This window comes from Gorilla gorilla, chromosome 2, assembly GCF_029281585.2.
Source record: "Gorilla gorilla gorilla isolate KB3781 chromosome 2, NHGRI_mGorGor1-v2.1_pri, whole genome shotgun sequence".
Classification (NCBI taxonomy): Eukaryota; Metazoa; Chordata; class Mammalia; order Primates; family Hominidae; genus Gorilla; species Gorilla gorilla.
The window spans coordinates 21180468-21203274 of NC_086017.1; the positions used below are offsets into that span (position 1 = coordinate 21180468).

Genomic DNA, 22807 nt, shown 5'->3' on the forward strand with positions numbered 1-22807 from the left:
GGGAGGCTGAAGTGGGAGGAGATCGCTTAAGGCCAGAAGTTCGAGACCAGCCTGGGCAACCTAGTTGAGACCGTAGCCCAAAAAAAAAAAAAAAAAAAAAGCAATAATCCAATCTATCATTGGAGAGTATTATGAATTCCCTTTAGGACCCAGACAGACCTGGCTTTGAACCTGAGCTCTGTCACTTATTAGATGCCTGAAATTTTTGTTTACTCAAATCCTAGTCATTGTCAGTGACCCAATACAATTCCCCCTTCCCACTGTTTATTTGTTTAGTTGCTCTGTTACTTACTTGCGTGTCAGGTAGTGTATTTAAGACCTCCCGTGTTCCAGGGACAGGGGAACTAGACAGACATGTGGAGCTTAAAGTCTGGTGGGGGATGGGCATTAACAAATAATTTCACAAATACTTATCATTGTAATACATGCAGGAAGCAGGAGCTCAGTTGCCATGAGAATATATAACAGGTAGGCCTGACTTAGATGAGGGGTGGACTGGGAAGACTTGAGAAAACAAACCCCTGAAGGATGAGTGGGAGTTAGCTAGATTGAGGGTAGCAGAGCTGTCTGTGCAAATGCCTGAGGTAGGATGAGCGTGGTACTTTTGTGGAACTGAAAGAAAACCAGGGTGGCTGCAACATAGAGGTCAAAGAAGATGAGGAGGAAGAGAAGGCTGAGGTGGGAGCAAGGGACGCCATGCTGGGCCTGAGAGAGCAAGTCCAACTGTTCTTGGAAACAGCCCCCTGGCATTGAGCCTCTTCCTTCACACTTACATTGTGTTACTCTGTTTTCCCTGTTGGACTATTAAGTCCCCCAGGCCACGGTCCAAGTCTTTTATACTTTTATCCTTCATACCATACCTTATAAATAATAGGAGATAATATACACAACCCATCAAAGTACTGGTGTAATTCATCACGTTCATGAAAAATACTTGCGAAACTATTTAACTTATTGGTTAGCCAGCCTTAAGGGGCTTTCCTTATATGCTTGATTTAGTATAGTTTCTTTTTTTTTTATTATTATTATACTTTAAGTTCTAGGGTACATGTGCACAACATGCAGGTTTGTTACATATGTATACATGTGCCATGTTGGTGTGCTGCACCCATTAACTCGTCATTTACATTAGGTATATATCCTAATGCTATCCCTCCCCCCTCCCTCCACCCCACGACAGGCACTTGTGTGTGATGTTCCCCATCCTGTGTCCAAGTGTTCTCATTGTTCAATTCCCACATATGAGTGAGAACACGTGGTGTTTGGTTTTCTGTCGTTGTGATAATTTGCTCAGAAGGATGATTTCCAGCTTCATCCATGTCCCTACAAAGGACATGAACTCATCCTTCTTTATGGCTGCATAGTATTCCATGGTGTATATGTGCCACATTTTCTTAATCCAGTCTATCATTGATGGACATTTGGGTTGGTTCCAAGTCTTTGCTATTGTGAATAGTGCCGCAATAAACATACTTGTGCATGTGTCTTTATAGCAGCATGATTTATAATCCTTTGGGTATATACCCAGTAATGGGATGGTTGGGTCAAATAGTATTTCTAGTTCTAGATCCTTGAGGAATCGCCACACTGTCTTCCACAATGGTTAAACTAGTTTACAGTCCCACCAACAGTGTAAAAGTGTTCCTATTTCTCCACATCCTCTCCAGCACCTGTTGTTTCCTGACTTTTTAATGATCACCATTCTAACTTGTGTGAGATGGTATCTCATTGGATTTAGTATAGTTTCTTCATTCAACAGATACTTATTCATCACCTTCCTTCTACCAGGCCACAGAGAAAAGGCTTGACCTAAGTAAACAAGACATGGTTCTGCCCTCATAGAGCTTATATTTTATTGAATTATAATTGAAATACTAAATGCTAAAAGGGATAAGTAGACATTGCTCAGGAAATATAGAAGAGCAGGACCTGGACAAGTGTGGGGCATGTGCCAGGGAAAGCCTTCTTAAGGAAGTAACATTTGGTCCAAGCTCTGAAGGAATTGATCAGAAGGGGTCTTGAGGAGGGAGGCAAGGACCAGAGAGTGGTGGGAAAGGCCAGGGGCCAGGAGGAGCATTCCAGGGAAGAAAATTGGCCTTTTGAAGGTAACAACTGTGTTAAATGCAGACTTCCTAGATATTTGGTTACCTGGAAAAGTTAGAAAGATTGGTTTTATTAATGCAAGATTATCTAATTTGGGGTATTCCTTACTAGTTAAGTTATTGCAAGATTCTAATCTCAGTTCTTGAAGTCGAGTGACATTTGACTTGGAAAAGAAAAAAATAATGGGTGATAGACCCTTTAAAAATGTTTAAATTTTGGGCCGGGCACAGTGGCTGATGCCTATAATCCCAGCACTTTGGGAGGCTGAGGCGGGTGGATCACGAGGTCAAGAGATGGAGACCATCCTGGCCAACATGGTGAAACCCTGTCTCTACTACTAAAAATACAAAAATTAGCTCAGTGTGGTGGCGTGCACCTGTAGTCCCAGCTACTCAGGAGGCTGAGGCAGGAGAATCATTTGAACTGGGAGGCGGAGGTTGCAGTAAGCCGAGATTGCACCACTGCACTCCAGCCTGGCGACAGAGTGAGACTCTGTCTCAAAAAAGAAAAAAGAAAATGTTTAAATTTTGAAATAGTAAATTCATAGGAAGTGATTTGATTTGGATGTTTGTCCTCTCCAAATCTCATGTTGAATTGTGATCTTCACTGTTGGAGGTGGGGCCTGGTGGGAGGTGTTTGGGTCATGGAGGTGGATCCCTCATGAATGGCTTGGTGCCCTCTCCACATTAATGAGTGAGTTCTCGACCTCTTAGTTCACGTGAGCGAGAGCTAATTGTTTGAAAGAGCCTGGCATCTCTCTTTTTCCCTCCCTTGCCATGTGATGCATCTGATCCCCCTTCACCTTTCACCATGAGTGGAAGCTTCCCTCATCAGAAGCAGATGCCAGCACTATACTTCTCATACAACCTGGAGAACCATAAGCCAAATAAACCTCTTTTCATTTAATTGCCTCAAATATTCCTTTATAGCAGTGTGAAATGGACTAACACAGGAAATACAAAGAAGTGTACCAGGAGGTCATGAGCACCCTTTACCCTGCTTCTCCTGGGTGACAGACTTCAAGGACAGGGTGGTTTCACTGGATAGCTGGCCTGAAAAGCCTTAAACACTCCCTCAGAACTAGAGAGTTTGACATTTGTTTTTTGCTCTAAAATATATGTATCCCAGACTAACCGTATTCTGGCCCCAGACCTTCCAGTATGTCAAATGTCAGCTCATAAGAAACCCTTGCATTTTATCTGCATGGTATTCTTTCACTAATTCCTTCTCTTCTACTCCAGGACATAGGTGTCACATTGACCCTTTCCAAGTGCCTTTAAAAAAGCTATGATAAAATTACATGAAAAGAAGTGCTCTGCTACAAATACCACACCTGATCCTGGGGAAGAGTAAATTGAATAAGAAAACAACTGATCTTTTATAAATCATATAGCTATTTGAGGCAATAAGATGTCGGATTTTGAGGCTGGGCGCAATTGCTCACGCCTGTAATCCCAGTGCTTTGAGAGGCTGAGGCGGGTGGATCACGAAGTCAAGAGATTGAGATCCATCCTGGCCAACATGGTGAAACCCCGTCTCTACTAAAAATACAAAAATTAGCTGGGCGTGGTGGCGCACACCTGTAGTCTCAGCTACTTGGGAGGCTGAGGCAGGAGAATCGCTTGAACCCGGGAGTCAGAGGTTGCAGTGAGCCGAGATCACGCCACTGCACTCCAGCCTGGCGACAGAGTGAGACTCCGTCTCACCAAAAAAAAAAAAAAAAAAAAAAAAAAAGACGTTGGATTATGGAGCCACACTTGAGGTTTTAAAACCCAAATTTGGACATCTGCTTCAACCCTAATGAGTAGTGGATACTGGACTAGCTCTGCCACCATAAACAATTACACGCTGGGACAAAATACGTAAAATGACTCTTTTCAGACAGTGAACAGTAGGTAGTGAAAGACTATGGTCATAGGTAGTGAAAGACTGTGGTCCCAGACAGAGGGAAGGAAAGATTTGTCCCAGCTTATTACATGAAGGCACTTTCTGGCCCATGCCATAGCCCGTGAGAGCCCAGGGAGATTCTCTTGGTCTCGGTGAGCTGAAGAAACAATCAGAATTCAGAGCAGCTGAGGTGGCTGGAATTTGCAGGACGTAGTACCAGAAATGAGGGAGCTGTGCACAGGAGTGCCTCAGTAGCACCTCGAGTCTTTGACTGAATAGCGAGCTGTGTGTACTCACAGCACGACTCTTGTCAGACCAGGCAAAAACACACTACCAGAGAGCTATGAGCAGAGTGGAGATTCCAGAGTTCACACGAGCTGGGAGACACTGGAGTTCTGTATACAGAGTGGAGAGACCTCCTTGAATACTCTGAGCCGTTATGTAATACCCAGAATGGCCCCTATAAAGTTTCGAGGGGAAGGCATCTTAGTGGTCTTGTGATAAAGATTTCTTAGGACCTAGTAAATACTATGAACAAAAAATGGTAACTTAGTTGACTTTATAAAAATTTAAAACTTCTGCTTCTCAAAAGATGCCTTTCAAAGAAGGGAAAAACTAGCCAAACTGAGAAGACATGTGCAGTCCTCTTATCCAGAACACGCAAGATGAACAACTCCTACCACTCAAGACACACAAAGCAACTTTTTTTTAAGGGGGAAAAAAGCTTGAACAGGTACTTCATTTATGGTGAAGATCTATGAATGGCCATTGAACATGTGAAAATGCTCAACGTCAATAGTCATCAGGGAAATACAAGTTAAAACCAGAGAGATATATCACTATACACCTACTAAAATGGCTAAGATTAAGAAGCCTGACAATGCTAAATATTGTCAGGGTGTGGAGCAACCAAAACACTTATACATTGCTGGTAAAATAACTACTTTGGAAATCTGGCTGTTTCTCATGAAATTTAACACGTGCCTACCTTGTGACCCAGAAATTGTACCTTTAGATCTTTACCTAAGAGAAATGAAAACATATATACATGAAAATACTTATACAAAAGTGTCCATAGCAACTTTATTCAAAACAGCCCAAATCACCATCAACAGGAGAATCGATAAATTGTAGTATAATTATACCACGTATGGAATGTATTATTGATACTTAACAATATGAATGAACCTCAAAAGCAGTATGCTAAGCAAAAGAAGCCAAACACAAACAAGTATATACCCTAGCATATCATTTATGTGATATGTTCTAGAATAGTCTAATCTATGGCTTATGAAGTCAGATCAGTTGTCATCTGGGGGCAAGTGGGGACCGACTGAGGGGGAGCACAAGACCATGTTCTGGCATCATGAAAATGTTCTATATCTTGATAGCTGTATGCAGTGGTTAATCTATCATTTGTCAGAATACATTGAACTGTGCATGTGAGATCTGTGTATTTCACTTTATGTAAATTATACCTCAACTTGGCTACACCTTTGAATCATCAGGGGAGTTTTAGAAAATATTGGTGCCTGGGCTCATTCTTAGAGATTTCCATTTAAATGGTCTGGGGAAAAGCCTGGCCATTAAACTCTCTAGGTGGTTCTGATATACAGCCAAGTAGAAAACCACTGTGTTGAAAGTTGCTGAATTCCAGCCTCTTGGGTGTGGACATAACTGATGGGCTCTTACATTAGCTTACTGACTGAAATTTTAGCAAGTAGAGATTTATTTAGGTTAGCAAAGTTATTTTATTATTCAAAAGTTCAGAATTGGTATTGCATGATTATACTTCCATCTTGGTGTCATGAAAATATATACTTAATAGTTATTTGGATCAAGCTACCACCATTTAACATGCTTTGTCAATTGTAGTATGTCAGTAAGGTATTGCAGGTATTGTTATTATTACTGTAGTTGTTGCTTTTATTATTGCTTATTACGGCATTTGGTACATAGTAGGTGCACAATACTTAATGGATTAATTAATGAGATCCTGATAGCTGTGCTAGTCTCATTATTAAAATAGATGTGTTTTTGTACCTTTCTTCTTCCTGAAATCCTTTCTGCCTCAGGTCCTTTCCTGGTTTGGTTGCCACTCTTTTTTACATTCCTTTTGAAATTGTTGTTCTTCCTTTCTTGAATTCCAGAGATTAGGTTTAAAGTTGAAGATAATAAAAAAAATCCACAATCTACAAATTTGATATTTCTTTGTAAAAAGATCTGCTTGCTCTTTCCCTTGAGCTATTTTTCCAGTAGGTGAGGGGTTTTGGCAAATGAGTGAAAAAGCTGATGTTTTCAAACACTTCCCTATGGCCAGTGGTATACAGAGGTTAAAGGTACAGTTTATGATTCCAGAACACATTTTTTGTGGAAAGTCAGTGTCCCTGGCTTCATTAGCACCCATATGTGACTCACTGTTAATGTGCCAAAATATTATGTGGTCATCAAGGGGCAGATGGTAAATTATAAAGCTGTTCTAAAGCCCATGTAAAAAATCCCAATTCAGGGGAACTCAGGTTGATGGACAGCTTCTACTTTTGGACAGAGAGTGAAGCCTTACTCTGTCCCACACTCACATCACCCACCGTAACTCCTGCCCCGATAAAAATATCTACATACTCCTAAGTAGATTTTTTGGCTCTAAGTTAGCAAGTAGAGTTTTTTGTATTTGAGGTTTTTTAAAATGCATATACCCCTGAAAGGATTAAGACAAGATCATCAGTCATTCTAACCTTATGTGAATGTATTAAATCAAATTATATTTGCTAGAACACTCCATATGGAGAAGTTTAACACTGAGGAAACAGAAGGGAGGGCAATTTGGAAGCAAATAGGAAGAGATAGCCCAGTTGGAAAGAGGTACTTAGGCAGGGTACGGTGGCTCATGCCTGTAATTCCAGCCCTTTGGAGGCCGAATCAGGAGGATTCCTTGAGCCAAGGAGTTCGAGAGCAGCCTGGGCAACATAGTGAGACCCATCTCTACTAAAAATTAAAAAATCAGCCAGGTGTGGTGACGTGTACCTGTAGTCCCAGCTACTTGGGAAGCTGAGGTGGGAGGATCCCTTGAGCCCAAGAGGTCATGGTTTCCGTGAGCTATGATTGTGTTAGTGCCCTCTAGCCTGGGTGACAAAGTAAGACCTTGTCTCAAAAAAAAAAAAAAAAAAAAAGAAAAAAAAAAAAAGAGGTACTTGGGTACGCAGAAGGTGCTGTGATAAAGTTTCTTGGCCTTGGATGGCTGGAAAGAGCCAAAGATACACAGTTTTCTCCAGTGTCCTTACCTCAGGTAGGATGTGCCCCCTCCACTTTGGAACTGAGATCCGTATGTCTCTGTTTGCTGCCCTGCCCTGCCTCAGGGCCCTGGGGTGATAGGTCAAGGTGTTCTAGGATGCAGAAGTGAAGAAGAGAGAGGGCATGGGAAGGGTGCAGCATAATAGTGCACAGGGAGCTCTCATGTAAGTGAACACAAGTAAGTGCAGGCAGCTGTGGGAAGTGTGGGCTCTGAGATATTACCTATACCATTGCTCCAGACATAACTACGTCCTGGTGTTTCCCTAGAATGCCAGAGGATTCAACATGAGCATACCTATGCCTGGGCATCCAGTGAACTTCTCCAGTGTCACTCTGGAGCAAGCCCGCAGAGATGTGGAGCAACTGGAGCAGCTCATCGAAAGCCATGATGTCGTCTTCCTATTGATGGACACCAGGGAGAGCCGGTGGCTTCCTGCCGTCATTGCTGCAAGCAGGAGAAAGGTAGGCCTGTCTCTAATTATGATTTATGATTTAATGCACCACCACTCCAGAGGGAGGAGTGTCCCTAACCTTCCCTTCCACAGGGCAGAGATGTGGTTTGTGTGACCTGGTAGCATAGTGCCAAAGGGCTTCTGCTTCAGACTCTGTCTTTGCCTCGCACACCATCACCCAATGTAATAAGTACCATTTACTGCTTAATTTTCATAATAATCTTTTGAGATACTCTACACTGAAAGATATACTGTACTTACATTAAAACGTAAGCTCCAAGAGGACAGAGACTTGGTCTTATTCACCACTACTTGGTCAATGACAACTTCAAGGGCCAACAATGTTGAATAGTGAACTAAATCATGGTGCATACCTATGATGGAATAGTATGCAGCCATTCACAGTTATGTTTTCAAAGGACTTTAATAAGATAGAAAATGCCACATTATATTAAATAAGGAAGATACAATATTGTATATATTTTATACCAATTATGTTTATATATAAACATTGATATGTATTTTCTTAAGTATCTACTTATCTGTCTATTGAGAGAGGAGAAAGAGGACAAGAAGAAGGGAGAAAGAGAGGGAGAGAATGGGAGAGAAAGGGAGAAAATAGTAGGAAAAAAATACCCCAAATTATTAATAGTAATTTTTTGAGCTGTGGGTTGTGAGTGATTTTTGTTTTCTTTTGTAGTGTGCTTATTCTTATTTTTCAAACTTTCTATATAATCAGATATTTGGGATAATAAGTTAAATTAGAACTATGAAAAGTTGTTATAGTGTAATGAAAAAAATGGTTTCTTAAAAATTTATGTGTTGGGCTGGACATGGTGGCTGACATCTGTATCCTAGCACTTTGGGAGGATTGCTTGACCCAGGAGTTTGAGACTAGCCTGGGCAACATGGTGAGACTCTCTCTCTAGAAGAAAAACAAAAAATTAGCTAGGTGTGGTGATGCACACCAGTGCTCCCAGCTACTCAGGAGGGTGAGGCAGGAAGATCACTTGAGCCTGGGAGGTTGAGGCTGCAGTGAACCGAGATCACGCCAATGCATTCCAGCCTGGGCAACGGAGTGAGATCCTGTCTCAAAAAAAACCCAAAGAAACAAAAAAACAAAAAAAAACCAACTATGCGGAGCCAGGCATGGTGGCATGTGCCTGTAATTCCAGCTACTGGGATACCAAAAAAATTCTTTGTGAAGGGTGAATTATATGGTATGTGAGTTATATCTCAATAAAGCTGTTATAAAAACAAATATATGTGAACATGACAGTATAGCATAATGGTGGAAAGAATGTGTTTGAGAACTATGTAGACTTGGTTTTATATACCTACCTCTTGCCAGATAAGTGACCTTGGGCAAGTTATAGAACTAACTTCTCTGACTTTCAGTATCCTCATCTATAAATAAGAAATGTTTGTTATGAGTTTTTTTGTTTGCTTTTTTCTTTTTCAGAGATAGAATCTTGCTCTGTCACCCAGGCTGGAGTGCAGTGGCGGAATCTCGGCTCACTGCAACCTCCATCTCCCAGGTTCAAGCATTTCTCGTGCCTCTGCCTCCTGAGTAGCTGCGACTACTGGCGCAAGCCATCATGCTCGGCTAATTTTTTGTATTTTTAATAGAGACAGGTTTCGTCATGTTGCCAGGCTGGTCTCGAACCCCTGACCTCAGACAGTCTGCCCGCCTTGGCCTCCCAAAGTGCTGGGATTACAGGTTATGAGCCACTATACCTGGTCCGTTATGAGTTTCAAATGAAATTAAATGAGATAATTTATGTTCATCACTTATCAAGTCTTTTGTACTTAATAAGCCCTCAGTAGTGGGTAGATTTTATCATCATTAGCTTTTATAATCTAATTACACTTACATGCAAAAAATAAATTTTAAAAAGTTGAGCAAATATGGAATTAGCCACAGCTTGAAATATATGTGTCTTTTAACTCTGCTCTTTCATTCCTTGAAACCTACAGCTGGTCATCAATGCTGCTTTGGGATTTGACACATTTGTTGTCATGAGACATGGCCTGAAGAAACCAAAGCAGCAAGGAGCTGGGGACTTGTGTCCAAACCACCTTGTGGCATCTGCTGACCTCCTGGGCTCATCGCTTTTTGCCAACATCCCTGGTTACAAGCTTGGCTGCTACTTCTGCAATGATGTGGTGGCCCCAGGAGATGTAAGTGGATTTCTCTATAGTTCCAAATATTTCCTATCACCAACTTGTACACTGAGGCAGACCGACTTGGCCCTTTCATTTATGACTATTTAAATATTATCTTTTAACAAAGAGAAGAATTCTCCAATTTGGGGAGGATGGCATTATCTCATTATGAACCTTGACTGGCGTCATCAACTGTACACCTGTTCCTTGTTCACCAATATAAACGCGGCTACAAACCATATTTTTGGAAAGCTTATTGAGGAAACCACAGCAGACTAGTCCCTGATAGCACTCAGTATTGTCTCCGGTGCTTCTCTTCGTCAAGATAACATTACAAATCAGGAGTCTAAAGACCAGATTCCATCAATGGCTTGACACTGCCTCCCAGGTAGTTCTAAAAAGTCTCTTAGGTTCCCTCTACCTTTGCAAAATAGGAGTGGTGTGTAGGCTTGTCAGATTTAGTAAGTAAAAATATAGGATTCCCAGCTAACTTTGAATTTCAGTTAATAATGAATTCTTTTTTTTTTTTTTTGAGACAGAGTTTCGCTCTGTCACCCAGGCTCGAGTGCAGTGGCACAATCTCGGCTCCCTGCAACCTCTGCCTCCTGGGTTCAAGTGATTCTCCTGCCTCAGCCTCCTGAGTAGCTGAGATTACAGGTGTGTGCCACCACGCCCAGCTAATTTTTGTATTTTTAGTAGAGACGGAGTTTCTCCATGTTGGTCTGGCTGGTCTCGAACTCCTGACCTCGTGATCCACCTGCCTCAGTCTCCCAAAGTGCTGGGATTACAGGTGTGAGCCACCACGCTCAGCCAATAATGAATAATTTTTTGGTATATGTCCCATGCAATATTCAAGACCCACTTATACTAATTTATTTATCTGAAATTCGAATTTAACTGAGTGTCTTGTATTCTCCCTAGCGATGCTAATAGAGGAGGGAAGAATACCTGCCCTGTCAACTCACAGTGCAAAGTGGGTCAAGTGCGACAGTGCTTTGAACAGCAAGACTACACTGTACAAATTAAGATTCTATGGCTTTCAGAACTCCACACAAGTCAGTCTGTATGTAGGGCTGTTCCTTTATCAGAACAGATAACGATTTCCAGTGAAACAATGCAGAGATGTTTTCTGTAACCTCCCCTCTATTTTTCCTTTGTTTTAAAACTTTTCCCTTAATAACTCATATCTCTTTTGGATGACTGGCTTTTATGTCCTCCCAATATAAAGAAAAGAAGATGACCATTCTCTTTTATGGAGAAAGATGGCTTGATGATCTCTGTCATGGTGTTATAATATACAGCTGGTCTTGTTATTTAGTGATTGTCAACAAATACGATTAGTGGTCCCTTGCAGTAAAGTCCCATCTGCTCATAAGGTAAAATTTTTATAGAGTCAAAAATATCTCTAACAACCTCTTAATTTGCCCAGAGTTGGATGGTTAGACTCTCTTTGGTTGAACCAGCAAAGGCTTGTGCTTAGAGCCATGTTGTAGAAAAAAAAAAATACTTGTAGTAAACCCTAGAATCACACAGAGAGGTGATGCCCATGTTGTGAGAGGCATATAGGAACTGAGGGCCGCAGGAATAGTAAATTGTTGCTCCCATCTCACGGTCACTTTGAGGTGTTAGCTCAGTTAAAATGGCAGGGCAGAATCATTTGCACTTTTCAAATCATTGTTCCTTTCTGTGTCTCTGTCACTTAACTACCAAACACAGTAGAACTGAATTGAGTCACTTAAAGGAACACATGATGCAGTTCCATTATATGAGGCAGCTAAGCCCTCATTTTTGGTTAATATCCCCCAATCTGTTTAAGCTACTGATCCTTTTTAGCATATCACCTCATTTAGTTACCTAAATTGTATATTTTGTTTATCTTGATAATCTCAGGAAATGATGTACTTGAGGCTGGATGTTCTTTGCCAACAATGAGCATCTGGTTATAATTTAAAGCTTTGTCACAGAGGATTTCATACTTGAGACAGCTAGAGTTGAATGGAGTAGAACGTTCAGCACACACCAATGATTGTTTCTTTGCAGTCAACCAGAGACCGGACCTTGGACCAGCAGTGCACTGTGAGTCGTCCAGGACTGGCCATGATTGCAGGAGCCCTGGCCGTGGAATTGATGGTATCTGTTTTGCAGCATCCAGAAGGGTGAGTTTGCTAGTAGGAGATGAGTATTTAAACAAAACTTTTGTAGGCAGTTGTTCATCAGTGTCTCCCATGGCCTTTACAGTGTCTCTGACTTTACAGAGAATTTTACTATTTCACCCTCAAAAAAAACAAGACTAGAAAAAGCAGGTCTGGTTCTTTGGGCTGAGATAACTTGGCATGTTTCCTTTGTGGCCACATTTCTGCATCTTTCCGGACACAGTCATTATGGTTTATTTTATTTTTCCAACGCTTATATAGGGCTTACTTTGTGCTAGGCACTGTTCTAAGCACCTTAGAAATTTTGCCTCCTTCAATCTTTTTTTTTTTTTTTTTTTAATGAGACGGAATTTCGCTCTTGTTGCCCAGGCTGGAGTGTAATGGCACGATTTTGGCTCACTGCAACCTCTGCCTTCTAGGTTCAAGTGATTCTCCTGCCTCAGCCTCCCAAGTAGCTGGAATTACAGGCATACGCCACCATGCCCGGCTGATGGGGTTTTGCCATGTTGGTCAGGCTAGTCTTGAACCTCTGACCTCAGTGATCAGAAGTGATTCACCCACCTTATCCTCCCAAAGCGTTGGGATTACAGGCATGAGCCATTGCACCCGGCCTCCTTTAATCTTCATAGCAAACATATTAGGAAAGAACTATTATTATTAGTCGCAGTTTTGATGGGGAAATCAAGGCATAGTGAGGATAAGTAAGTGGCCAAATTTACATAGTAAATGGAAAAGCCAGGGTTTAGCTCAACCAGTGTGGCTCCAAACTATGTTTAATGACTTTGTTATGCTGTTTGCAATACAGGCAGCAGAAAATCGAATTTTTGAAAGATTTATTTTTCCAGTTCTCAGAAAGTCAATATGCAAATTAACATGAATATTCTATTTCTTGTGTGACTCAAAGCTTTCCTCAGCAGTTGAAAATTGTGGTTGTATATGTAACTAGTATGGGTACTCTGAGATAAATGAAAAGCGGGGCTTTTTTGTCTTCCTCTTTGTCATCCACCTTAGCTATCTGTCATTTAAGTTTATTGCCACCCTCTGACAGGAAGTATTTGGGATAAAATCTTTGAGAGCTGACTTTATGCTTCCTTGACACTGAGCCTCTGTCTGCCACATTTGCCCTGGTCATAGTTTAAACACCAGGTCCTGTGTCACATCCTTCTGGTGACACAAGTATCACTCCATTGTTCAGAGAGTAGTGTATTAGTTCTGCCCAATTCATTCTTCACTTTTATTTCTTCCATTTCATTAGCATTTATATCAGCTCAAGAAGTTAAGGTTAGAAAATTTTCCACTTCGAATTTTCAGTACATAAATGTGCTGTGATGTTTGACAAGACTATCTCATAGTAAGTGAGTTAATGTTTATTGGCCTCTGATATGCCGAACATTGCACTCGGCAATTGATGTAGTAGATTCCTCATTTATTAATCAGAGCTCCCTCATTCCTACTTTATAGATGATGGATCTGAAGCACAGAGAAGTTAAGCAACTTGCCTATGGTCACAAGCTCAGGTCTTTCTGACTCCAAACCATGCATGTTTAAATTACTCTTCTTGCCCTTTGTCCCAGGGAAATTAGTTTTTTGCTACCTTACACTGCCCAGCAAGGGGCATTTTAGTTATCCTTATGAATCTTATGTAGACTTCTGCTAGATCATCCTCCCATGTGTTAAACTTGGATTAAATGAGCAGCTCTGATTGTTTCCTGTCCTCAGGGGCTATGCCATTGCCAGCAGCAGTGACGATCGGATGAATGAGCCTCCGACCTCTCTTGGGCTTGTGCCTCACCAGGTTAGTGATTTGGAAGTGAAATCACAATTCTTTTGGTGCAGGGGGAAAGCATGTGGGGTCTCTTTGCCATTCCATCTGCCCAGCCCACTTCATATCCACCCCACTTACCCTGCAGCTGGGATTTCAATGGGAGAGCTTTCTGACCACCTGGAAGGTATTCCATTCTGCGGGATAGTGATGGGAGGAAATCACGAACGAGAAGCATTGCCCAGAGTCTTTGATGCGTTTTGTAAACTGACTAGAGGCCTCATAATGCAATAGGAACAGAAAAAACAGGCTTTGGAATCAGCCATACAATGGTTTAAATCCCAGCCCTGCCGTTATAAAGATGGCCTTCTTTGGCCAAGTCACTAAACTTCTCTGAGGCTTAGTTTTCTTATCTGTAACATAGAGAAGGTAATACTGACATCACCTGGTAGTTGTATGGATTATGGATGGTTGCTAGAAAGGGCTCAGCAACAGTGTATATCATAGGCCCTCAACAAACAATGCCTGCTGTTTCTTTACTGTTGTTTGTTATTATTATTGACTCTGAACCCAAACAGAAAACCTTTATAGGCAGGCATGGGAAAAACATTAGAAGCATGCAGGGTCACCAAAAAGTGGGGTGTCTTTTCAGAAAAAGAATCCAAAGCATCATGAGGAAGTTCCATCCCTTAGGGAGTAAAAAGAAAACGGCAGTGGGATGAACATTTAGAATTCATGTTGCCTCTTCAGTCATTTTCATTACTATATTTTTGGGAGATTGAAGAGGTTTTCCAGTCTTATTTGGAAATCACTTTTTTTAGATTCCATGTATGTATCCTCTCCTGCAATGTGACTGCTGTTCCCACCAGTGAAATCGTGATGGTGCCCACCAGTCCTATCTGGAGATTTGCAAGGACAGACTCAGACGAGTGCAGAGAGCAGAGTGACTCAGCTCATGCTTGTCTCTCTCTTCCTCCTCGCCACCCACCTTCTGCCGGCTAGGGCGGCACTGTCATATTCAGTTTAGGATGAGAATCAGAAGAGGGGAAACAACTTCTTCATGGTCACAGAGACTTAGTGGATGAGCCACAATCCATACCTAAACTTGGCAGTCTGACAAATGTTCTTTCAAGGTCTTGTGAGTTGAAAGATCCGTGGCCTGCATGTTGGGAGATTTTGCTTCCTGTTGGTACCCCAGCCCCCTTGCACAAAACCACCCATAATAGAACTTGTGGGCCGGGCGCGGTGACTCATGCCTGTAATTCCAGCACTTTGGGAGGCCGAGGCGGGTGGATCACGAGGAGAGGAGTTTGAGACCAGCCTGACCAACATGGTGAAACCCTGTCTCTACTAAAAATACAAAAATTAGCTGAGCGTGATAGTGTGCGCCTGTAATCCCAGCTACTCAGGAGACTGAGGCAGGAGAATCGCTTGAACCCGGGAGGTGGAGGGTTGCAGTGAGCTAAGATCGCGCCATTGCACTGTGGCCTGGGCGACAGAGTGAGACTCCATCTCAAAAAAAAAAAAAATAGAACTTGTAGAGTTCACTTAGCCTCCCAGAGCCTCAGTTTCCAAATCAAGAAAAGCAGGTGCTTTACTTTGTGTCCAGGATTACATCTGACACGGCCTTGAAAACCACAAAACACTATGAAAATGTGCCCCCCTCTGTCCCCCACACACAAGGTGGCATTTTTTTTTGACATGCATGTGTTAATCTCGTCTACAGAGACATTTCACGTAGGACCCAAAAGATGCGGTAATAACCATCTATCATAAGGAAGCTGACCTCCAGAGCCGACCTCTGCTATTTATGCTGTCGTATCTCATTTGAATCTTTCCCAAGTCTACCCCCTTCTTCTGACCTTGAGATGTGCCCTCATCTCCTTTACAGACTTTATACTGAGAAGGGCCTTAATTAAATTTTCAGTCATGCCCCTGCACTGGTTTCCTTCTTTAAGTCCTTTATGTTAAATTACTGCAGTTGTAGTTTTCTCAGTGCTGAGGCCAGAGGGCAAAACAGTCTCTTTATAGAAGGGGCCCAGTGTCAAAATGCATGTGCCCATGTTTTTAAAGTACTATGGCAACTAATCCCTCTCGGTGTTATTTATCCCCATTGAGCCTCACAATTGTTTGTCATTCACCAACTCTTCTAGTTCTTTCTCCTCGTTTTCAAATGTCTGAAGGATTATTTTGGTTGTTGGCCATCTCTTCATTTGCCCTTTTCAAAGACTGAAGAATAACGCAGCCATATATGGGAAAAGCCGTGTGTGTGTGTGTGTGTGTGTGTGTGTGTGGGTGGGTGTGTGTGTGTGTTTACTTGCTTACATTGTTTCAAGTTTCAAGCCTTTATTTTTAGCTACTTTCTAAAAAAGAAAGTGGAGAAAGAACTTTAAAAATTAATCAGGGTTGTGTGGTCCCCATTTATAGGCTTTAAACAACTTTTTTTTCCCCGCTAAGTGGAGTGAGTCCATTTATGCAACCATGTTTTGATTAGGGGAACATCGTTTCCACGTTTCCACAAAAACACTGGGCTGTGTTGCAATGACCTGTTGCAAACTCAGCACTTCCCTCCTCCTCTTCCTGGCTCCTAGAGACAAATGATTTCCTGTTGGAGAGGAACTTGGTAAACTCCTTTGTGTACTTTGTATGCAAAGAAGACCAGTGAAGTTTACTGGGCTCATTTTTCTCAGTTCCCCAGAGGAGAAGTTTTATTAATTGGCCCCTGTGGAAGAGATGTAGTAGAAAAGTGATAGTCCTTGGACTGAGAATCACAAGGCCCCCCACCAGCAACTCATTGTGTAATTTGGAGAAAGTTCCTTAACTTTTCCTCTGCTCTCTGGGTCTCTGCTCTCCTCTGTGTCAGACCTAGGAGGCCTGAGGATTACTTAGTTGTTCTGTCTCTGGGTCCACAGGCAGAATTTGGCCCATCCAAAGACTGGCCAAGTGCCAAAAAAAGGCCTGATTAGGCCCTGAAATTCAGTGAAATTCTGCCTGAAGAAACCTCTTACTGAATTTGAAAACCATAAACCATTTCAGGTGAGCTTATGGGTTTGTTTTGGGGTTGTTTTTTTTTTTTTAAGTCTCTGGCCCAATGCGTGGATTAGATTCTGCAAGCAGGCAGCAGTAAGTATAAGCTAATTTCTGTCTATAAAAAGAATGATTTAAAAAAAAATCATTTTGTTGATGTGTGGAATAGAGATTATCACACACATCATTAAGTGGTAATGTGATGAATGATCACAAAACGAACAGTCTTATACCCAGCACACAGATCAGAACAAAGTAACTATCAAGCACCTTCAATGCCCCCCTCATGCCTCTTCGGATTATTATTGCATCCTTCCTATAGAGAGATAAGCACCTCTTGATTATCAGCACCATGGGAGATATTTGTCTGATTTTGAACTTCTGTAAATGAAATCATATAGTATATACTCTTTGGAATCTGTTGTCCTTTGTAGAGGGAACTTTTTCATTATAAATTTTATAGTAGTGTTGTTCCTTCTTCCCATCAACAGTGTTCTTTTACTTAAAAAAAAAAAAAAAAAAAGAAGAAGAAAGAAAGAAACACTGATTTTTCCTGGCTGGTGGCTGAGCTCTGCAAGGCCAGATCCTTTTTCTGGTTCTTTGGTAGGAGGCACAGTTCAGGATTTATAAAATGTACCGGCCACTCTTGATATCTCCAGGAAGTTGGTTTGCCGGCTGGTGAGAGATCCTGGATGTGACAGAAATTAACAGCCTGTTGGCCTGCTAATTCTTGGGCTGTACCTCCTCAAAGGATGATAATGAGGTGACAAGGCTAGGCACAGTGGCTCACCCCTGTAATCCCAGCACTTTGGGAGGCTGAGGTGGGAGAATTGCTTGAGCCCAGGGGTTCAAGACCAGCCTGAGTAACATAGGGAGACCCCATCTCCACAAAAAATTAGCCAGGTGTGGTGGCACGCACCTGTGGGAGTTTGAGGCTGCAGTGAGCCAGGATCACACTACTGCATTCCAGCCTGGGTAAGAGAGGGAGTCCCTGTCTCAAAAAAAAAAGGAATCAAGGTGACGCTACAACAGTTGTCCAAACACCAAGGTAATTGATGGGGCATTCCTGCTTTATCCCACTTGTGGACCAAGCAGTTCACATCTTTTATCTTTAGGTGAATGAACTCTTGGTTCTAAAGTACTGATAAAAAAAGACCCTGAATGTGTATATGCCATTCTTCTGAGCTTGGAATTGCCAACCCCAGGGTTTTCTCAGCTTCATGAATTCTTTTAGCTTCAGAAAAGTAATACAAAGCCAAAACTAGGGCAGGACCCTGGGAGGGACCTGGCCTGGGAAAACTCTAATTGAGTCACATGCTGAGGTGGAGCTGGGATCTCTAGCCATATCTTGGGATATTTGGCCTTTCTGCACAGGCTGTGTCCCCCAAATCCTCAAGCCTTTAGATTTTGAAAAAATCTCTTCACTGTGTTCAGAAATACTTATCTCAGTGTGCTCCCAGGGACATGGACAGATGGACTGCTGAGGAGGGAAATCTTAGCAGATAAGCAATAAGAGCATATTTCCTGAGATGCAGCCCAGGAAAGGAGCCTCCTTTACCCCTCTGGTTCTAAACCTCTCTGGTTGATGATGATGGATATAGCAGAAAAAATGGGCAGGCCTCATGTTTCACTATATCGAGTGCTATCGTTTGTGACCTGTTCATCTTATTTCCCTCCCTCCAGCCATCCCCTCAACAGGTAATCTGACTCTGCCAAGTGCCAAGCACTATGAAGTTCAGGGAAGTTAAGTAACTGGCACAAGATCACCCAGTGTTGAGTTCCATTTGCGTTTGGGGTAATCTAAGGTGATGGATGTATCCCAAGCCATTTGGATGTAGTAGAGTCTGGTTCCAGTGGGGAGGCCTCTGAATACAAGGAAGGATCCGGGTATAGGTCTAACAATGTCTGGGCTTCCTCTGTGAGGTCCCAGAAGAAGAGTCAAGATTGCTGTTTCCCTGGAGGATAAATTATAATGTCAGCGTTCAGAAGCATCTCAGATTGCATCTCTTGTCCCAGGAGGAGTTGGGCCTAACTTTATAGGTTGAAGGATGTCACTTTGCCCCATGAGTTTTACCCGCTGGATGAGGCTGTCCTGTTTAGGAGGTACATGTTTAGGAAGGCAGCTTGAAGGTTTTGTGATCATACAGATCTGATTAGAACCCCAGCTTTGTCTGTTAATTTTACATTCACTATCTCGTTTTACAAAACCAGTTGGGGCAGCTCTTAGCACTTGTCCCTGTTTGACCTTGGGCACGTTACGTATCTTCTCTGAACGTCATGTTTTATATCTGTAAAATGGGGATAATATAATAAGCTCCTGGAATTCATGGATGGATTAAGTCACACGTACTAAGCATTAGCACAGTTCTGGGCACATAAGAGACACTTGTAAATATCGGTTTCATCTTTCACTTTTAATTAAAATGGAAACTTATCCACTCTTCTAAAAAGGAATTTATAAAGACTCTCATAAAGCTCTGAAAGCAATGAGTAGAGAGGGAGTGGTTGGGAAGATTTGCTCCATTCTGCAGTGTTTTTCTAAGGATAACACTGGCTCATGTCCAGCTTAGTTTTTCTGCCCCCTTGGTGACTCTAGCTTAATAGCGAGAGTTGGGTCAGTGGTGGGAGCTGAAGCTCTTAGCTGAAACAAAGACCATTCTGGTGTGCTTAGGGTTTTGCAATTGCTACACTCTCCATTTTGGCATTGAACTTGATTAAGACTCTTTTCAGCATCCAAGATCGATCTGGAGTTTGGAGTTAGTTTTTATTTATGCGAACTCCAAGCTTTAGAAATATTGCCAGGCCTGCTGGAAGCTAGTGTGAAGTTAAAGCAGCAAGTTCCAGTTGTGGCTGCAACTGTGCTTTCTCAGAATGGCTGTTTGTTGCTGGGCATTGGATCTTAGCCTCCCATCGAGGCCTGGGTCTGAAGCTAATTTTACTCAGCTTAGGTGAAAACACCACCAGGGGTGGGTGGCCCAGAAAGAAAGAGGAACCTTTCTATTCTTGATCTATTTATTTTGTGGCCAACTGGGCATAATTGACTAAAGATAATTGAATCCACCGATAGGTATTAAGCCATCTAGGTGTTGAGTTTTTGTTTGGGAGTTTTTTTTTTGAATTCCTCTAGCCTCTTTCTTCCTTTCTACCTCTTTGCTTTTCAGCTTTATTCCTCAGGCTTTAGAGCCAGAAATAACAAAATTCAGATTCCTGGCTTTGCCACTTGGTAGCTGTGGACCCTTGGGCAAGCCATGTCACTTTCCTGAGCCTCCTATGTTCCTATTTGGAGATCTGTGCCACAAGATGGTAGTGAGGCCAAAATGAGATGCAATGTATGAAAACACCCAGGAGCCCTGAACACAGGCATGGAATTCAGTAAATTTTAGTGCTCTCCTCCCTCCATTCTCTGGGGTATCATTTTCCACATTATTTGAGGACATGCCTTCCTGTCTGGCTTCTAGGATTAGGAGGGAACATTTGTTTATTTGAAAGGGAAAAGGAAGAGAAGTAAGTGCTTTAGCAGGGGGATGTAGAACAGGCAGAAACAATGGCTGGGAAAGGTGCTCAGCGAGTTTGAGGAAGGGAAAGGCCGGTTTACCTGCGAGACAGCGAGTAAAAGGGGCACAGCGGAGAAGGCAGGAATGCAGAGGCCATTGGAAATGCTTGGACCTTCAACCCAGGGGCACTGGGAGGCCATTGAACGCTGAGGTGTGATATGATTAGATTTGGTTGCTGCATGGAGAATAGACTGGGGGTGATACGAGTGGCTCTGGGAATAGGATTTGAGTCGTTTGGTCTTAAATCAGAAGACAGCCTAATCCAGGGATTCCCATACCTGGCCTTCCATCAGAATCACCTAAGGAGCCATTTCAAAATACCCATATCCCAGCCCATCCCAGAGCCACTGAGTGAAAACCTCCAGGGACATTAGGTATTTGAGAACCACTGCTTCTGTCCATGAAAAAATGGCTTCTTGATAGCATCACCTGGGACAAAGTACTTAACTCCTTAAGGTAGCAGACCAAATCCTGCTTTTTGAATTTTGTGCTTCCACCGACACTAGTTGTGTTTCTAAAAGGACCGTTGACACCTTGTCCCCAGTGCACATCTCCAGCCCCAACAGGTGTTCCTGCCTGAGAGCCTTTGGAAGCTAATTAGACACGCACAGGTGTGCCTAATGAATTCCTGCCGGACCACACGCTGTCCAGCTGGGAACAGCCCGGGAGCGAGGCCAAACAACCATATAAAGCGAGGCCAAACGACCTATTCTGATGCTTTTTGCATCCTGTCTGCCGTGTTTTCATTCTCTACGGTGAGGACGGTGTGTCCTGTCTCCTAAGGCCCTGTGAGCCAAGCTCAGCTACAACCTGGTGCCCCACATCTGACAACAGGGATTTCCACTCAAAGCGCTTGGCCCTTTTGGGCCTGGGGGTGATGAGTGGGACTGGAGCCAAGAAACCACAGGTAATTGGGATTCTTCTAGGCTCTGTGATTCCCAGGTGGGTTTTTTAATATTCAGGAAGTAGCAAAGATACAAATATTGTAGAGCTAGTTTAGGCGTACAATTTTTTTTTTTCTAGACGTTTCTACGGAACACTAATGTTGGTGATTATTTTGCAGGGAGAGGGAATGGAGGTAACAGGGACGTAGGGTTTTCATTTCGTACTTTTCTGCACTGTTTTGAAAAATTAAGATTATAAGCCATTTTTTAAAGTCACCTTTTTCAAGACATAACTGATATATAGTAAAATGAACCCATTTTAATATGATTTGACAAGTGTATACACTCACATAACTATCACTTCCACAAATGAGATACAGAATTTTTCTGTCACCCCAAAAAGTTCCTTTGTGCCTTCTCCCAGTTCATCTCCCCACCCTCAGCCCCAGGCAACCACCAACCCAATTTCTATATGGACCATTTTTATTTTTTCTGTATATTTTTCTGTACTAAGGGAAAAAAAATGTAATGGAAATCTTAAAATGTGCAGAGGGAGGCAAGGTTTGGCCACTCTGAGGAATCCCTCTTACTAGCTACGAAGTTGGTAGGTAAGGGGCGGGTGTGTGCGTGCGCGTGCATGTGTGTGTGTGTGAAATTGGCCGTGTTTTCCCCTTGTGGGGAGAGGGGAGAATGAGAAAACAATATTCAGGTGAGGCTGTTTAAAAGAAAAATGTTTAGATAATTTTTAAAAAAAATAGGAAAATGGAAGTAAATATGTCATGGGAGTATGGATTATTGTTTTGTTTGCTTGTTTTGTCATGTGTTTATCGTTTTTATTACAGAAAGAGTTAACTTTTTTTTTGAAAAGCTGTTTAATGCTTACCCTACTATAAGGAGAAACTGACAACAAATAGGAGTAGAACAAGAGTTGAGAGTAAGCTGTGTGAGACTTACGTTATGACTAACTCCAAAAGGTAGAAAATTTACTTTCAGCAAGAGGCTTTAGTTTCCTGTGTGGATGGAAAAACACCTTTGATATCACTTTATAAAGCCTTTTAATTTAAATGTTAATTTAACATGAACTAAATTAGGTGGTGTGGTGGTACTATTTTTAGAAAATGCGCAAAGAATTAGAGGCTTGCTAAGTGCTTCCATCCGTTTTCTGACAGCTAACAGGTGATGCTGAGTGGTACAGAGCAAACCACAGGAGGGTGTAACTAAGGTTAGTAACAAAGCATCCTGTTTCCCTTGCTTGCCTGATGGGAACCACCTGGAGCTCTTGTTAAACCTGCAGATTCTCAGGCCTTTCCCCAGACCTTTTGAATCAAGTTCCAGGGGCTTCTTCTGATGAGGCAAGTTTAGAAAAACACTGAGCAACACTTTGCTTTATAGACTTTGCACACTTCTAAGTAGGAAGGTCACGGTGAATTTTTCTCCACCCAAGCAAAGGACGAATCTTTTTAACTTCTTTGGGAGTTGCGGCCTGGCCTCTCTCAATAGGTATGTGTATATTTATTAGGACCTTTGC

The 22807-nt window shown here is 42.2% G+C and overlaps 1 protein-coding gene across 13 annotated transcripts in view; it reads left to right on the plus strand.

Moving 5' to 3' along the window:
• Window positions 1–22807, plus strand: part of ATG7 (autophagy related 7) — a 280139-nt gene that overhangs the window by 78073 nt on the left and 179259 nt on the right. For all 13 annotated transcript variants that reach the window (XM_004033619.5, XM_055381004.2, XM_055381007.2 and 10 more), the window contains 4 exons: window positions 7549–7743; window positions 9711–9914; window positions 11940–12055; window positions 13772–13847. In XM_004033619.5, coding sequence (XP_004033667.3) covers window positions 7549–7743; window positions 9711–9914; window positions 11940–12055; window positions 13772–13847 — 591 coding nt within the window. The remainder of the gene's footprint in view (window positions 1–7548; window positions 7744–9710; window positions 9915–11939; window positions 12056–13771; window positions 13848–22807) is intronic.